The 16082-nt window shown below is 48.5% G+C and overlaps 1 protein-coding gene across 8 annotated transcripts in view; it reads right to left on the reverse strand.

The window, feature by feature from the left end:
• Positions 1–16082, reverse strand: part of P4HA2 (prolyl 4-hydroxylase subunit alpha 2) — a 37473-nt gene that overhangs the window by 11978 nt on the left and 9413 nt on the right. For all 8 annotated transcript variants that reach the window (XM_031666045.1, XM_031666047.1, XM_031666048.1 and 5 more), the window contains 8 exons: positions 15352–15448; positions 14796–14947; positions 11503–11640; positions 7874–8113; positions 6736–6929; positions 5424–5600; positions 1814–1884; positions 1478–1577 (listed from right to left, as the gene is read on the reverse strand). In XM_031666045.1, the coding sequence (XP_031521905.1) occupies positions 1478–1577; positions 1814–1884; positions 5424–5600; positions 6736–6929; positions 7874–8113; positions 11503–11640; positions 14796–14947; positions 15352–15448 (1169 nt within the window). The remainder of the gene's footprint in view (positions 1–1477; positions 1578–1813; positions 1885–5423; positions 5601–6735; positions 6930–7873; positions 8114–11502; positions 11641–14795; positions 14948–15351; positions 15449–16082) is intronic.

Consider the following 16082-nt stretch of genomic DNA (forward strand, 5'->3'; position numbering starts at 1 on the left):
ACACAAATCCACAAAGATGAACTTCAAAATTGATTTTCCAATTGCTGATGCAGCTACACTTCTTTTTGTTGAAAAAACAACAGCAAAAAGAAGGCTGATTTGTTTGGGCATGTGCAGGCAAAAGTTCAAAAAATCTTTCCCAAATGATCTTCAGTCAATATTCTAATGAGATCTATAGTAGATCAGACCCAAATGCCAATCATAAAGGTAAAGGCTGCTATCTTTAAGTATACACAAACTTTGGCCAAACAGAGAGACCCAGGGGCCTCTAGAAAGATGCCAGTGAAACTTCTCTGACAGTGTCTTAGGTCATCAATTTTACAACAGAACACGGAAGTTCCAATATTCATAAGGGAACACAGCCAGTGCTGATTTGAACTCAATACCCAAGAGGATACTTTATTAAGGAGCTTTACCCAAGAGGATACTTTAATAAGGAGCTTTACCCAAAACCTTTCAGCAGGGTGCTGCCACGTTTCTTCATAATCACTTCTGAATAAAGGCAGGAAGCCAGGGTCCCAGTGGGAGTACTTGGACAAGAACACTCCACCTGCACCAGCTTAACCAGTCCAGGCCTCTCACTTCCACCTACATATCACAGTGTAAGGTCCCCCAGACCCACCCCTGCCTTTCTTTGTTCTGACTGAAAATCAGACTCCCTTGACAGCTCTGTGACCCAGCCAGCGGCAGGTTTTTCCCTTCAGGCTGGAACACAAGCTGGAGTCTTGAACATTCCCAGGCACTGAGGAAGGTGTTTAGGTTGTTGCCTAATACACTGAAAGAAACTAGCCCCAGCCCTGAACCAAATTCCCTAAACCCTCAAATAAACTCCACACTCTGACCCCATCACTGTGGAAATACTTAGGTAAAACAACCCTTGTCTCTTGCTGTCCATTTTGAGGATTGCTGCAGCCCACTCTGCAAGTTCCCTAATAAATGTTGTGGACTAAAGATCCAGGGGTTTAGCGCCGCTTTCTTTGGATTCTCAACCGACCCCATCTTGGCAGTCCCTCAGGGGAACTCCCCTGCTGCTGCTTTTGGAGTGACTTCAGCTGTGGTTCAGCAGGAGAAAACACACAGAACACTTTGACCTTCAAATGTATTTGATTATGACACAGAACCATGGCCTCTGAAACCATTTTTAGCTCTCTTAGCGATGTCCCTGAGACCATTCAGGATTTGAGCTTCTGTTGTCAAGAAGACATGAATGAACCTGCCATAGCCACCGCTGATCCCTAGCTTCCAGCACACTTGGGCACCCAGCAGATGCTCAATAGATATTTGTTGAACACTAATTGTTGAAAGCCAACAGGCATGATTAATTCTGGTTTCCTAAAATGAGATCACTCCATATTCATAGCATCAGGCAGTAGTCATACAGTTGGGCCTCTTTTGGCTCAGTTCTGGACACCTTGTGAGACCATCTAGCCACAAATACCCACTTCCCAACTCCTACAGTCCCAGGGACTATCTGTACCTGTAACAATTCTGCAGTCTTGACTGTTAACCCTGTGATGTGCTGCATCCGACGATTTACTCGGGCCACAACAGGGTCATCATCTTCCTCTAGCCAGGAGCTGGGTAAAAAGAAAAGAGCAGAGAAAAGAAGATGGAAGGGCAGGCTTCCATGAGGTCCTGCACTCTGTCCCCAGAGTCAGGGCCAGCACGAACAGGCAGTACAGGGTACCTGCTGCAACAAGGGGTGAGGAGTCGCCAGCAGGCAGGAAAAGGCAAGCCACCCATTCCTAGGGTAGGCACTGAGAAGTCCTGAAGTTGAGACTTGAGCAGCTACCAACCCCTGCTCTTTGTTTACCTTTTGGAAACCCGATAGCTGGCGACAGTGAGGACTCCTGTCTTGGGATCACGAACAGTAGCTCGTGCAAGCTAGAAGGAAGGAGGAGAAGGAATACTTGATTTGTTTGTTTTGCCTTGAGTATTTTCCCAGAAAGCACTGGGACCACATTTGCTGTCATGCTAGTGGAGGAAGCTTTGCAGCCAATGGCTCTAGCCAAGGCCCCAAGATGCTGCAGGCCAGATGAGGGCAAAAGTCTGAGGCCTCCACATTCCCAATCTGCAATCAGTTCCTGGCTATTGCCCTGCTCCGTCACTGCTCATCCCTTCTCCTCCCCAGGTCTGCATTGCCTGCAGAATTATGCCTGCTTTATCCATCCATGCATCTGCCTGGCTAGCCCCTTTCCTTGCCAGGCACACATACCACTCCTGCCTGAGCACAGCCTAAGCTTAGCTACTCCCACCATATTCAGACTGTGCCACCATCCCTGAGCCTCCGCCTTATGTACTTCTCTCAACTTGGTCAAGTTCCACCATCCTTCTGAACCTCAGTGGGCTCCTCTGCCAAGAAACCCATCCAAACACTCTCCTGCTGTACCACCTCACACTGGGTTCCCACAGCCTCAAGAAGCAAAGACAGATGGCACAGTTTTCACTCCCTTGGGATCCTTAAAAGTCAGATGATAAAACCAGGAAAAGATTCTGTAAGTTAAAATAAGTGAACCACTGCCTGGAAGTCACCCACTCACATATGTACACATTACACACGCACTCCCCTCATCTACTTCATTCCCCCAGCCTCCACAGACAGGCTTAGTGAAACCCCAGGAGGGACTCGCTGCCCAGAGTCAGCCAACATAGCAAAGGCCATGTGCTTCAGTTGTGGACTGTCCTAATGACCTCACATGGGTGCAGCCACAGGCCCAGGTACTCCCACCCCAACACACTTCCCCTTGATTTTAATAAATATTGATGAGTGCCTACTTTGTGCCTGGCACTATGCTAGGTAACTGAGACATGGCCCCTGCACTCTTAAAACTCAGTCGAGTGGGGAAAGCAGAAAACCAGCCAGGTAACTGCAGCACAGCATGGGTGAACTTAATGTCCTGTGGAAGCTCAGGGAATAGTGTCAAGAATAGCTTCCTAGGGGAGGAGACCACCTAGCTGAGGCCTGAAGGGTTAACATGAGTTATCCAAGTAGAGAAACATTACAGGAACAGGGAAGGAGCAGCAATCCAGAGGCCTGGGAATGAAAATGGGTGTGGCAGTAGGTGTGGATTAAAGGTTAAGGGAAGTAGTAAAATAGGCTGAAGAGACACGCAGGAGCTAGGGACTAGATGCAACCTTGTGGCCAACGAGAAATGGGGAAGGCTTCATGCAGGAGAGGGACACTCAAAATTTGAATGTAAAATGGATCACTGTGAATAACTCATGGAGAGTTGACTAATAAGGGGCCAGAGTGGGGACTGGGAGACTAGTGAGGCCACGGCAGAGGTCAGCGCAAGAGATGATGGTGGCCCAGGCCAGGTGGTGGCAGACGGAATGGAGAGGAGTAAATGGACCAGAAGGCTAGTAAGTGGGTGAGATGGACCAACCTAGACACTGTGCTGCTATAGCATGATCTGGTAAGATGGCCAGTGCAAGCAGGACAGATGGCTCCCAAACTCCTACTCACGGCCCTTCCTGAGCTCCAGCGTATGTCAGTCCTTCCCTGAAAACTGCAGCCACAACCAGACCCCATCCAAACATCTGTGCCTCAGCATTGGCCTGACACCCACAAAGAGGCTCTGAGCAGCTGTGCTCTGCCCCAGGGGAAACACAGGGCTATTTTGAAAGCAGGCCAGAGACCCCATAGACAGCTGCCAGGCATTCCCCACAGGCCAAATTAAGCTCATTGGCTCTACTTCAAAGCCAGACTAGCATCTGTCTCTCACAGTCTCCGGAAAGGAGGGGTCAGCTTATCTTTGAATAGAAGCCATGTGAAGAGCCAAACATGTTTGCCATCCTTGTTTGGCTCTTCACATGGCTTCTATTCAAATATATGTTTTCCCAATACTACCCCTTGGCCAGCCACACATATATGCACACATGCACACATGCACACATGCACACAGAAATGTTCTCAGTGTCTGGAACTAAAGAACAGGTAAGAAATCTCCCAGGAAATCCTGGCACAACCAGCAAAGTAGTTTTCTTTCCTGGAGGACTCTGGAGCTGAGTAGAAAGGGGAGTCCTAGTCCCCATTCTCCATACATCTGGCTAGCCCCCTCCCTCAGGCACATTGATGATGCCAACCACTGACTCAAAGCCCTAGATGTCCTAGTACCTCAAGCCAAGGTGTTCTAAGATGAGGTCCAGGGGCCAGGATAGGAACCTATTTCAGGTCTCTCCATGAGCGTCAGGCCTCCTGGTCACCTCGGCCACTACAATTCTATTAGGAGCAGAGCAATAGAGAATCCAGCTAAATCCTCCCTCCCAGTCATCAGTGATGGGGTATGGCAGCAAGTAGATCTCTTTGAAAGATGTCAAATGGGGAGCAAATCTTTTATGAACTAGAAACAGAAGAATAATCGTAAAACATGGCATATATACAAAACCAACAGCTAACTGCATACTTGGCAGTAAAATACCATAGGAATTCCCAGGAAGTTCAGGAATGAGACAAGGATTCCTATTCTTCGTAATTATGCTCTAGAAGTTCTGGGCGATTCAGTAAGATTATAAAAACAAAGGAACTACAAGTATTATGAGAAAATAAAATTTTCCTTATTTCCAGGTGTTAATGCTATCCAGGCAACCAAAGAGAATCAGCTAAAAACCAAAAAAGGAATAAGTAAATTCAACCACTAGCTGCAATCTGCATAAGTTTGCTTTTTCATAGGCAAAACAGAGACAGTGACACCGTTATGAGCAGCTGTTCATAACTGTGACATAGTTAATATATATGTTAAGCATTTAGAAGTTCCTGCCACAGTTAAGAACTCAGTAAACATTAGCTCTTACTATGAAATATATTTTTAAAATCAACAGTTTGGCATACAATAGTAAACTAATATAATAATGTAACCAGTTAAAATACTAATGAAGAAATAAAGTAAATTAACAGTAACAAAGAAACTACCTGGGACTAAACTTAAGAAATGTGCAAGGTTTATATGAAGAAAATTTAAAAAGATATAAATAAATGGAGAGACCTGTCACGCCCTTGGATGAGAAGACCCAATATTATAAAGATATACATTCTCCTCTAAGTCATTTGCTCATTTACAGTCCTAATCAGGAGCTCCACAGGACCCAGCTTCATAGCACCTTATGGAGTATTTCCTAAAAACTCCCACACACCAGTCTCCCAACCAGGTGAACTGACACACCAGTGTGGACCTGCCCTGTTCCCAGCATGACTTTCTATCATAGCATTGGCTGTCCACATTGGTTACCCTGTTCTTCCCCAGTGGACCACGAACTCACAAGGTCAGGCTGAGTCTGAAGCATCTCTGTATCCCCACGGTAGGCCCATGCTAGATATCAATAAAGGGTGGCTAGATGAGCAAACCAACCACCCACAGTGCTAGGGATAAGAGAAAGGACCTGCCCCCTTCAGTGCCCCGAGAAGGACCTGAAGTGACACCTACTTTAGGTTTTGCGATCTCCTTGATCCTCTCGATTTCCTCATCAGACATGACATCGTAGTACCTGACGATGTGTGGGCTGTCCCACTCATCCTCCTCTTTGAAGGGGGCGATGAGCAGCTGTGGGGCCCTGTTGCCATGGTGGTACCTACAGAAAAGCCTCTTCTGTCTCCGGGGTGTCTGGAGAGCACAGAGTAACAGGCCCTGAGCTGAGTGAGTCCTAATCCTCGGTCCCAGTCTGGCTGTCTGCAGACACTGGTCTCACCTCATGGCCAGCAGCTGCTCCCTCCCACCACACCACAGAAGAAAACAAAAGTCCCAGCAGGTGGGCATGCACAGTGGCTCACGCCTATAATCCTAGAATCCTGGGGGGCCAAAGGATAGCTTGAGACCAGGAGTTTGAGACCAGCCTAGATGACATAGACCCTGTCTCTATAAAAAATTAACCAGGTATAGTGGTGCACACCTGTAGTCACAGCTACTTAGGAGGCTGAGGCAGGAAGATTGCTCAAGCCTGGGAGGTCAAAGCTGCAGTGAGCTATGATTACACCACTGCACTCCAGCCTGGGTGACAGGGTGAGATGAAAGAAAAGAAAAGAGAGGAAAAACAGAGGGAGGGAGGGAAGAAAGGAAGGAAGGAAGGAAACAAAAGCCCCTTCAGCTTAACTGGCATGAAGTGACACCCCACAAATCATGCAATCTTTCTTCTCTCCCAAGATCACCTCACATCCTCAAGTCCCATGGCAGAGAGTAATTTCTGACCCTTTTCATGAAGACTTGAGTAGGTCTGAAGAGCTGGGACGGGGGAGAAACCTTTCTTGATGGAGGAGCCAGTGGAAGCCATGCAGACAGGGGCATGGAAAAGGCCGAGAGCCTGTCACACCTGGGCCTCCTCAGGAAGCACTAGGATCCCAGGGCTCTCAAAGGCTCAATACCAAGCTCTGGTACATGCTGGTGTCTTTACCACAGAGACTTACTCTCCACTTATACCATGACTTCTCTTGGGGCCTGAGGTACGTCCACCCATCGTTTTCTTCACAACAGTGAGTGAAGCAAAAAGTGGGACACGTTGGGGTAAGGAGGTGAGCTCAGTGGTAACTTAGAGGAGCAACACTCTACCTGGGGCATGAGGGGAGACAGTCTCCTTTCCTACCTCAGAGAATATCCACGTCAGCCTCACAGATGCCATGAAAAACTGGGGGAGATACTGAAAAAAGTACCTATAGAATGAAGAACACCTTCCCCAAACCTGCCTACCCGGAGCCAGAGTCCAGGTCTACTGTTTTGGCACCCTGGCCCCCCTCACACATCTCACCAGTTTGACACCCTCCCCACGACAGAGGCTCTCGTAAACATCCCTCTCAGGCAGGTAGTCCACAGGCCTCTCATAGATGCCTTCTGGGGTTGCTAGCTCAGCTTCTGTCTGATTTGATAACATTTTTTCTCTCTCTTCCTCCAATAACTGCTCAAAGTACCGCAGATTCCCTCCAGCTCGTTCATGGCTTGGGTCTAGAAAAAGCAAGGAACGAGAAGGAAAAGGAAACCACAAACATCTGTTAGGTCATTTAGAGAAATTATTCTGTAAGGGTTTCTCTCCCAGCAGCTCACTTGCATGCTGCATTCTACCTTCCACAGCATCTAACCAGAGTATGCTGTTCGTAACTGAAAAACCAACAGAGGCCAGGCGCCGTGGCTCATACCTGTAATCCCAGCACTTTGGGAGGCTGAGGCGGGTGGATCATGTGAGGTCAGGAGTTCGAGACCAGCCTGACCAATGTGGTGAAACCCCATGTCTACTAAAAAAAATACACCATGGGGGCATGTGCCTCTCTAATCCCAGCCACTTGGGAGGCTGAGGCAGGAGAATCTCATGAACCCCAGAGGCGGAGGTTCCAGTGAGCTGAGATCACACCACTGCTCTCCAGGCTGGATAAGTGAGACTCCGCCTCAAAAAAAAAAAAGAGGTAGATGAGTTTTAAAGGCACAGTGCTTTTGGCCTTCTTCAGTTCAACAGCACAAGGCACTATCAATGCCATATTAAGTCCGACTATTAGACCTCAGGCCTCTAATAGCACTGCCACTGTTTGTCACTGTAGCAATCCTAAAGTACATTCTGACTCCTGGGTTGCTCCTGATGCAATAAAGGTTCCACCCTGTGTAGTCCTGCATGGTGATAGATACACCGTAACACAGAGTCCTTATTAAAAAGGGCCACAAGTGCCACAGGCCTGAGTGTATCTATCAGCGACTGGGCAAAGCAAAGGCCAGGATTGAGGTGGGTAAGGAGCTAGTAAGAAGCTGGATTGGACCTAAAGTCAGTAATGCATTAGTCACTGGCCAAGTGACAGGGTAAACTGACTCAGTCCCAGGAGAGGGGTCAGGTAGACGCCAGCACAGTGCAGTTCCTCTGCCACTCTCCATTCCCATCTTACCTTCCCCTAGAATCTCCTTACCAAGGGAGAGCAGGCGGCGGGTGAGCTCCAGGGCACGGTGCAGATCACCCAACTGAAAGACAGCATAGCTGAGGTAGTCCAGCACCTGGGACTTGGTTGTGGTGGCCTCCTCCCCAGCATCAAGCTGCTTTAGCACCTGCTCCATCCACAACACCGTATGATAATAATCCCCTTCATTGTAGGCTGAGCGGCCCATCCCAAAGCAGTCATCCACACTCAGCACTGCCTGGTACTTGGTTCCTACAGCAGGGGAAGTAAATTGTCAGGCTCCAAAGAGCCTCTGGGTTAGGGAAAGAGATTCCCGCTTCAAGGAAAGCCTGGGCCACTGGATGGGGGGCACTACCAAGCAGAACCCCATCAGACATTTAGACTGCATATCCTAAAGGGCCGCTGACACAGTGAGCACAGACAGATGGCCCTGCCCTGGACTGGGGTTCACAGCCAACCTCTTAGCCTCAGATTCCCCGTCTCCCAAGTGGGAAGGGGCCTTTTTAGGGGGAGCCCCAAAAACCCACCAGGAAGCATCGTTGAGGACAATGGGAAAGTCCTGTGGACCACAGAGAAGCAGATGTCTGGTGGGCAGCTTGCCATATGAGTCTGGAGGATGGGAAAATTAGCTGAATATAAAAAACATAAATTTAGGCGGCAACCAAGCCATGGGTGAGGAAAATTGCTTGCAGGAACTCTAAGGAAAGAATGGAGAAGATGGCTGAGCCCAGAGCTCCAGGGAACACCTACCCAGAAAGAACAGACAATGAGTAACCTTGAGAAAGAACTAAAGACAGGAGAAACAGAGGGAGCGGGAGTGGTGTGAGAGACATCAAGGGAGGCCAAGAGCCAAGGTTGCAGTGCCAGCTTTGGCTGTTAAGTGGCAGGGACCTTGCTGAGTATCAGCTCAGTGGGTCTTATGACCAAAGGTCATCTGCTGTAGGGGGAGTGCTGGAAAGTGACCATGAAGATAGTTTCAAGCCAATATGAAGAAGTAGCTATAGGAAGATGCAGGATTTAGGGTGGGCTCAAGATGGGAAAGACTATGTGTGCGGTTCCTCAGAGAATAATGAGAAAGCAGATACCATGGAGGGGAAGTAGGGGCTGTGACTCTCCCTGGAAAGCAAGGAAGACTCCCCACAGCCCCATTAACAGCAACGGGGGCATGGCTGACACAAAAGAACTCAGAGAAGGCTCTTTCTGCCTGGAATGAAACCCCTACACAGTAGGCTAAATGCTTCAGAGACCAGGGTCTGCTCACCCCGGTGGCTCAGGAACCAATAATGAGGAACAGGAAGTTGGGGAGAGTAAACACAAGATGAAGTCCCTAGGTAGGCCAGGGATGAGGGGGCTCCTGGAGCCCCTTGTCCCTCTCCACAGGTCTCCTCTGGCTCTGCAGGCCCAGGAGCCTGCATTGATGGGGCAGAGTAACATAGCTGACTGAGCTGGGGCTCTGGAGCCGGACTAAGCTAGGTCTGTGTTGGCCTCACTAGGGCGCCCACCAATGTGTGACTATAGACAAGATACCATATCTCTCTAAGTCTCAGTCCCCTTATCTCTAAATAAAGATAATATCAATTTTAAAGAGCTTGTTCCAAGAATTCAATGAGATGACATATGAAGATGTCTCCTATGATCCCCAGGATGCTAATGACCAGTAGCTATTATCAACATGTCTCCCAGATGCCAAAAATGCTAAGAATGGCTCCCTGGCACTCAGCATCCTCCCTAGAAGCCAATTCGAATGTCTGCTCCCTGGAGAGCATTTGGGAGAGTGACAGCTGAGCTAAGTGCTGATAGGCAATCAGACATGGAGTAGCCCAGCTGACATGGGTAAAGGTATTCCTATAGAGGGGTGAGACAAAAGAGCTGAGTGATAGGCAAAGCTGAGTACAATGGGCAAGGAAGCCAGGAAAATAGAGTCAATACAGGACCCCAAAGATCACACACAGGAGGAGTTTGGGTGTAGCCTTGGAAATTAAGCATAGTAATCGGGAACTCATGTGAACAAATGTGTGCTTAAGACCATATGGAGGATGGTCTTAAGCAGTGAGCTGGAAGTAGGAGACAAGTCAGGATGGTATTTTGATAATCAAATTGAGAAAAAAGTGGCTGTGAGGCTGGAGTCAGAGGATAAGTATAGAAGACATGAGAGAAGGAGGTAGAATCCATAGGCCTTAGGATTCTGGCTTAGGCAGCCAGAGGATGGAGGTCCTTTTTGCTGAGATAGAAGGATGAGGGGGAAGGCAAAGTGTTCACAAGGAGATGAGGATTTCAGTTCAGGACACATGAAGTTCGAGAAGTCCATGGAACATTCAAGTAGAGATGTCCCAAAGGCATCTGTCTACGCTGGTTAGAAGCTCAGGAGACAAACCTTGGCAGGTAACACAGATCTGGATGTCATCCACCTCACATGATGGAAATGGCGGGGCTCACCTGGGGAAGGTGTTCAGGGAGAAGATGAGGTAAGGATGGAGTCCTAGGGAGTAATTCCCTTCTGCTCCATATCCCTATTCAGGACACTCACGGGTTTGCTGAGTGAATGTGAGAGGTCAATGCCAGGGTGTGGTTCCCTTCTCCAAGCAACCAATCTCAAGGCTACAGGGTGAACAGATCTTGCAGGTGCCCTGAACTGCCCTCTCTCTAATGGAGTCTAAAGTGGGCAGCTGGGGCTCTGGAGCTGGAATAAGCTGGGTCTGCATGGGCCTCACACAGTGAATTGCTGGGTTTACTGGTCTCCAGTAGCCCTCAAAACATCTTCTTATAAACACTAACACTGGGAAGTCAGTGGGAGATGGGCCACTTGAGAGAAAATGACCAGAGAGGCTAAAAGAGAAGCAGATATTAGTATCCCAGAATTCAAAGGAGGAGAGAACATCACAAAGAATGAGGCAATCCATCTGTCAAATGCTGCTGTGAAGTTAAAGAACATTATGTGTGAACCTTGTTCTCTGCGTTTATCAGCCAAGTGGCCACTGATGACCTTGCAAGAACAGGATCAGTGAACAGGGGGGAAAAAGGCCAGATACTGTGAGTTCAGGAGTATATGGGAACCAGGAAAGTGGATAGGGTGTAGATTACTCTATCCAGTAGCCTAACCAGGAGGGAAGAAGAGATGGATCAGCAGCAAAGACTCAAAAGAGTCTCAGATACTGAGCGAGGCAAGTGTAAGATGAGCAAGAATAGAGCCTATATGTGAGCTCAAGGGTAGAACCCGGAGAGGTGGAGACAGAATGTATAGGAGCAGAGACTGTAACTAAGAAGACTCAGGACAGGGGGACACTAAGCCCAGATCAGTCTTAGATGAAAAGACATTGGAGGGTGGGAGACAGGAAGCAGGTCTGAATGCAGATCTGTGCGGTGCTCTGGAGACAGAGGCGGAGGGGGTTCCTGAGCAGCAACTCTGGCTTTTTCTGAGACACAAGAGGAGAGGGCCTTGGCTAATACATGGAAGGAGGTGGCAGGGCAGTGGCTGAGGGAGAAACCTGTCATGGGAGAGGGAGTCCAACACAAAATGGTGAGCGAAGAGGTACACCAGAGGTGCACCTGAGGGTAGAGGCCACAAGTCGGTGGTGGCTCCAACCTGTCCCGCCACTAAAGAGACACATGCAGGACAGGCAACGCCTGGAGTGGTGAGTTACCTGGAAGTTCTCCTCTGGAAATTGTGTCTGGGTCCAGCCTGTATGTGTCCTGAAGTCTCATCAGGGCTTTGGCAGCTCCTATCTCATCCTCGTCAGTGGGGAAGAACTGCCGCTGCACAGAGAGGTTGGCGATAAAACCTTCCAAATGAGAGTCAGAACAAGAGATTACCCTTGATCCAGGGGCAGAATTCCACTTGGGACCAGAGAGGCAGCCACAGAGAGGGTCTCTGGCTAGTGAAATTTCCCCGCCCCTTCCCTCAAAGGCTGTTGCCCCTTCCACCAGGAAGTTGTCCCTGATTACTCCAGTCTATGGGGACTTTTCCTTTCTTAGTCCTCACTGTACCTACTGCCCGTGCTGCTCTTTGGAACTAAGTAGAAACAGCCCCCCATATTAGTTAATATTTAGGAGTCTAGAAGTCTTGGCTCAAAAGCATTCAGTCAGAGCTGGTGGAGACAGAAGAAACAGAGGATAGAGAGGGTAACTGAGAAGAGCACGGGAGAGGACTCAGGGAAGAACTGTCAACCACTCAGTGGAAAATGAATCCCATCGAAAACCTTGATCCAGGGTAATTGGGCCAGTCAGGTAAACACAGACTTCCAGCCCACATTTCAAGTTGAGGAGTCCAAGGGACAATGACAGTTAACTAATGAAGCCGAGCTGGCCACTCATTACTGACCACTGGCACTTATCATCCAGAAAGGTGATGATGAAAGTCCTGAAGGTCATCCCCCTCCCCCTAGGTTGACAGCTGAGGGACCACCTAGACAGGCCAAGGACCAAGGTGGGGCTGCACCAGCCCAGCAAGGTCAGTCCCCTGAGAGACCATGGTGGGCCTATTCTCCTCTGTACTCCCACCACTCAGACCTGCAATGAGTTCAGGGCATGGGCTCTCCAGTTATGGTGCTCAAGACCACAGCCTGAAGCCTGGGCGAGCTTTTGACCACAGAAGTACTCCAAGGAGGCTTTTCTGGGACTCCAAGCCTTAGCTGTAAAGTAAGATGTGTACCTCCCACAATCCCAGGGCTCCAGGTGGGAGCCAAGCCTTCCCAGGGTGACTTAGGGCCTTCAATTCTGCCTCTAAGCTGAGAAATGAGAGGGGAACAAGGCCATTCCTTCCCCAGCCTCTCCCCAAGAGCAGCTATATCCACTGCCACCTATGACTTCAGACCTAAACATCCACTTCCAGCTATAACTGGGGACAGTGACCAAGAAGCTGTAACCCTGCCTTCCTTGTCTTCATAGCTACATGGTCAGGGACTCTAAAGAGTTTAGAATCTGGTGCGGTGGGGGTAGGGGAACATGCTGCCAGGAAAAGCCACACTGTCAGCATGCCCCATTCATTTCAGGGGCAAGAACTCAAAAGTCAGAGATGAAAACAACCAATTATTCTCTGGGCCTGACCTAACTCCTTCTAGGTAATCATAAGGTTTTCCAAAGGAACCAGATGATGGTGTGAGTGTAGGGTGTGGAGAACAAGATTGGAGAGGGGAGGTCATCTGGGTAGGCTTAGTCTCCCGCCGTGCAGGCAGAACAGCCTGTCCCAAGCTGCAGGCCCAGGCGGAGAGGCGGGAGTCTGGGAAAGGCAGACGTGGTTTCTGGAGGCAGTGAGCTCACTGGGCACAGCTCCAGCCTGGCTGAGCTCACCAATCCCTCTCCAGAGGCCACCCTGCCCCCAAGCCCAACCCAGTCTGGCCACATGGGCTAAAATGTCTCAGCCAGAGAGACAGCTAGTCTGAAGTTAATCAGCACTCACAACTCAGGGAAAAGAGGCAGTGAAGAGCTGGGTACAGTGGCTCTGTGCCTATAGTCCCAGCTACTCAAGAGGCTGAGGCAGGAGGATCACGTGAGGCCAGGAGTTCAAGGCTGCAGTGTGCTACGATCGCACCTGTGAATAGCCACTGCACTCCAGTCTGAGCTAATACAGTGAGACTCTGTCCCTTTAAAAAAAAAAAAAAAAAAAAAAAAAAAGGCAGCTGGGCGTGGTGGCTCACGCCTGTAATCCCAGCACTTTGGGAGGCTGAGATGGGTGGATCACGAGGTCAAGAGATCGAGAACATCCTGGCCAACTCATGGTGAAACCCTGTCTCTACTAAAAATACCAAAAAAAAATTAGCTGGGCTTGGTGGCATGTGCCTGTAGTCCCAGCTACTCAGAAGGCTGAGGCAGGAGAATTGCTTGAACCCGGAGGCGGAGGTTGTAGTGAGCCGAGATCACGCCACTGCACTCCAATCTGGTGACAGAGTGAGACTCTGTCTCAAAAAAAAAAAAAAGGCAGTGAGTCCAGAGGACTAAACCCAGGGCTAGGAGTTAGGAGAGCCCACCTCCAGGCCCACCCTACCATCTCTTCTTATTGACAGGAAAGTATTAGGGCATAAAAAGTATTATCACAACAAAAGCATCAAGTATAGTTTAAAGCTTTTAAAAAGTTCACACTCTGACCTATAAATATGACTTCTAAGAATTTACCATTAAAAAAAATCAGAAGTATACACCAAGAAATATGTAAAAAGGTGCTGATAATTCAGAAAAAATCCCATATCCAATTACTTGACCCATTTGACAGTATTATGACAGATTATCACCATCTGATAGGTAATCACCATCCAGACATTAAAACCACGTGGCAGAAGAACACTGAATAGCATATAAAGAAGCTCACCTGGCCAACATGGTGAAATTCAGAAAGAATTTTTTCTTCTGTCACAAATCTACCATCAGATACACTTTGTTTGTAAAAGATATGAATAGGAATGAATTTAGATGAGACCTATGCTCCCCAACCTGCCCTGGTCCCACCATCCAGCCCACTTGACACTTGTAAATTCATTTGTCCCTTCAAGCAACTGAGTTTGCATGCCCTGGTATGTATGTATAGTTCCATTTTTCTAAATGTATATGCATAGGTAGAAAAACTATAATTTTAATAATGCTCACCACTGGGCAATTGGATTAAGAATTATAATTCTCTTGTTTTTGTGTTTTCCAACTTTTCTATAAACATGTATCACTAAAGTATAATCGGAAAAATGTCATTAGCAAAAAATAAGAAAAGACAGACACTAAGAAAAGGACGCTAAAAAAAGAACTAACCATCATTAGACGTTAAAAACCAAGGACAGCCAACTTCCAGGTCCCCACAGAGAAGGGAGAGAGCCATGAGACCAGCAGGGTCCTGTTTGTATAATGCACTTGCCCACCAACACCCAGACCCAAGACAGGCTCAGACACAACAGCCCAGGCATGACCACACGAACATATGGGCTCACTCAAGCACCTGCTCACCGTCCCTCACCTGCAGCTGAGTCCTGCAGGACAAGGTCCTCCAGCGCAGGCCAGTCTGTGTTTAGCCGCTTCACCAGTTTGTAGGCATTCACAGGGTGGGCCAGGTAGCCCTCAGCGTCAGCAGCTGACTTGCTAGTCAAGGCTTCCATTTTGTTGGCCCAGCTGTGGAACCAGAGGAAAAGGAAGAGTAATGCGTCCACCCACATAGGTCTTGACCTGTGATAATTTCTCTGGTGAGAATTCCCTGGTGCCAGGTGCTAGGGCCCTTCTCATCAAGAGGCAATGAAAAATGAATACAGTAACTCCCCACAGATACTTCTAGCCCCTTAATCTAGACAAGAGCTGGGACCCCCAATTTAAGGGAAAAGGTCTTAAATACAAAATAAACGGTGACTCCTTAGCGCATGCACTTAGCTCCTCTCAAGGACTGACATGAAGTAACCAGGCCAGCCCCACATCACCCTCTCAAGGGCTTCCTCTAATAGGTACCCTGAGTGGCTTCCTTGTTCCTTGAGGGGCAGAAGGGAAGGAGGGCCAACTAAGGGTGGTATGGGGACTTAGGACACCTCTTAATCTTGGAAAGCTTGGCTTCCTCCACAAGGATGTACTCCTTCAGAGACTGCACCAGCTCTTTTTCTGCATAAATCAGGTCAGTCATGTGCCCTGCAAGAGAGAGAAGAAAGGCACCAGTGAGAAACAGAAGAGGGATGTCCAGCCTCCTTCCTTGGAGCACAGAATACCAGCACAGAAGCAAGTCCCCTGGGACAAGAACATGTAAGCTCTCTGGGGATTATGGGGACTTGGAGTTAAAGGGGGCCTAGGCACTCATGGGGTCCTATCTCCCAACTTCAGAGAGAAAGAGGCAGAGGCACCAGTGGGACATTTGAGATAAATGCACTGGATGTCACTCAAGAAGTAGACCTAAATCTCATTCTCCAACTGTTACATAGCTGGTCATGACACTCAGGCATGGATATCCTGGGGGCACATCACAGGATAAAAAGCTCTGAACTTCAGGTCAGAAGGATAGGAAAAGCTTGATCCTCAGGATACAAAGGATTTGCTGCTCAGAACCACTCTCTGGTCCATGGGCAAGGTGGTCAAAAAGACCAGAGAGCCCAAGTGCAGCCTGCACTTCCCAGGGAGAAAGACCCAATTCAGACAGTTGGCTTCCTGAACAACCAGATCACTGGGATCGTATAGGGGAAAATAGCAACTCTGCCAGTTTCCCTCTTCTCAGAACTGGTCAAAACCAGTTATTAAGGCTATCCCACTCTAAATGAGAACAGGCTGCAGC

The sequence above is a fragment of the Papio anubis genome, chromosome 5, assembly GCF_008728515.1.
Source record: "Papio anubis isolate 15944 chromosome 5, Panubis1.0, whole genome shotgun sequence".
Lineage (NCBI taxonomy): Eukaryota > Metazoa > Chordata > Mammalia > Primates > Cercopithecidae > Papio > Papio anubis.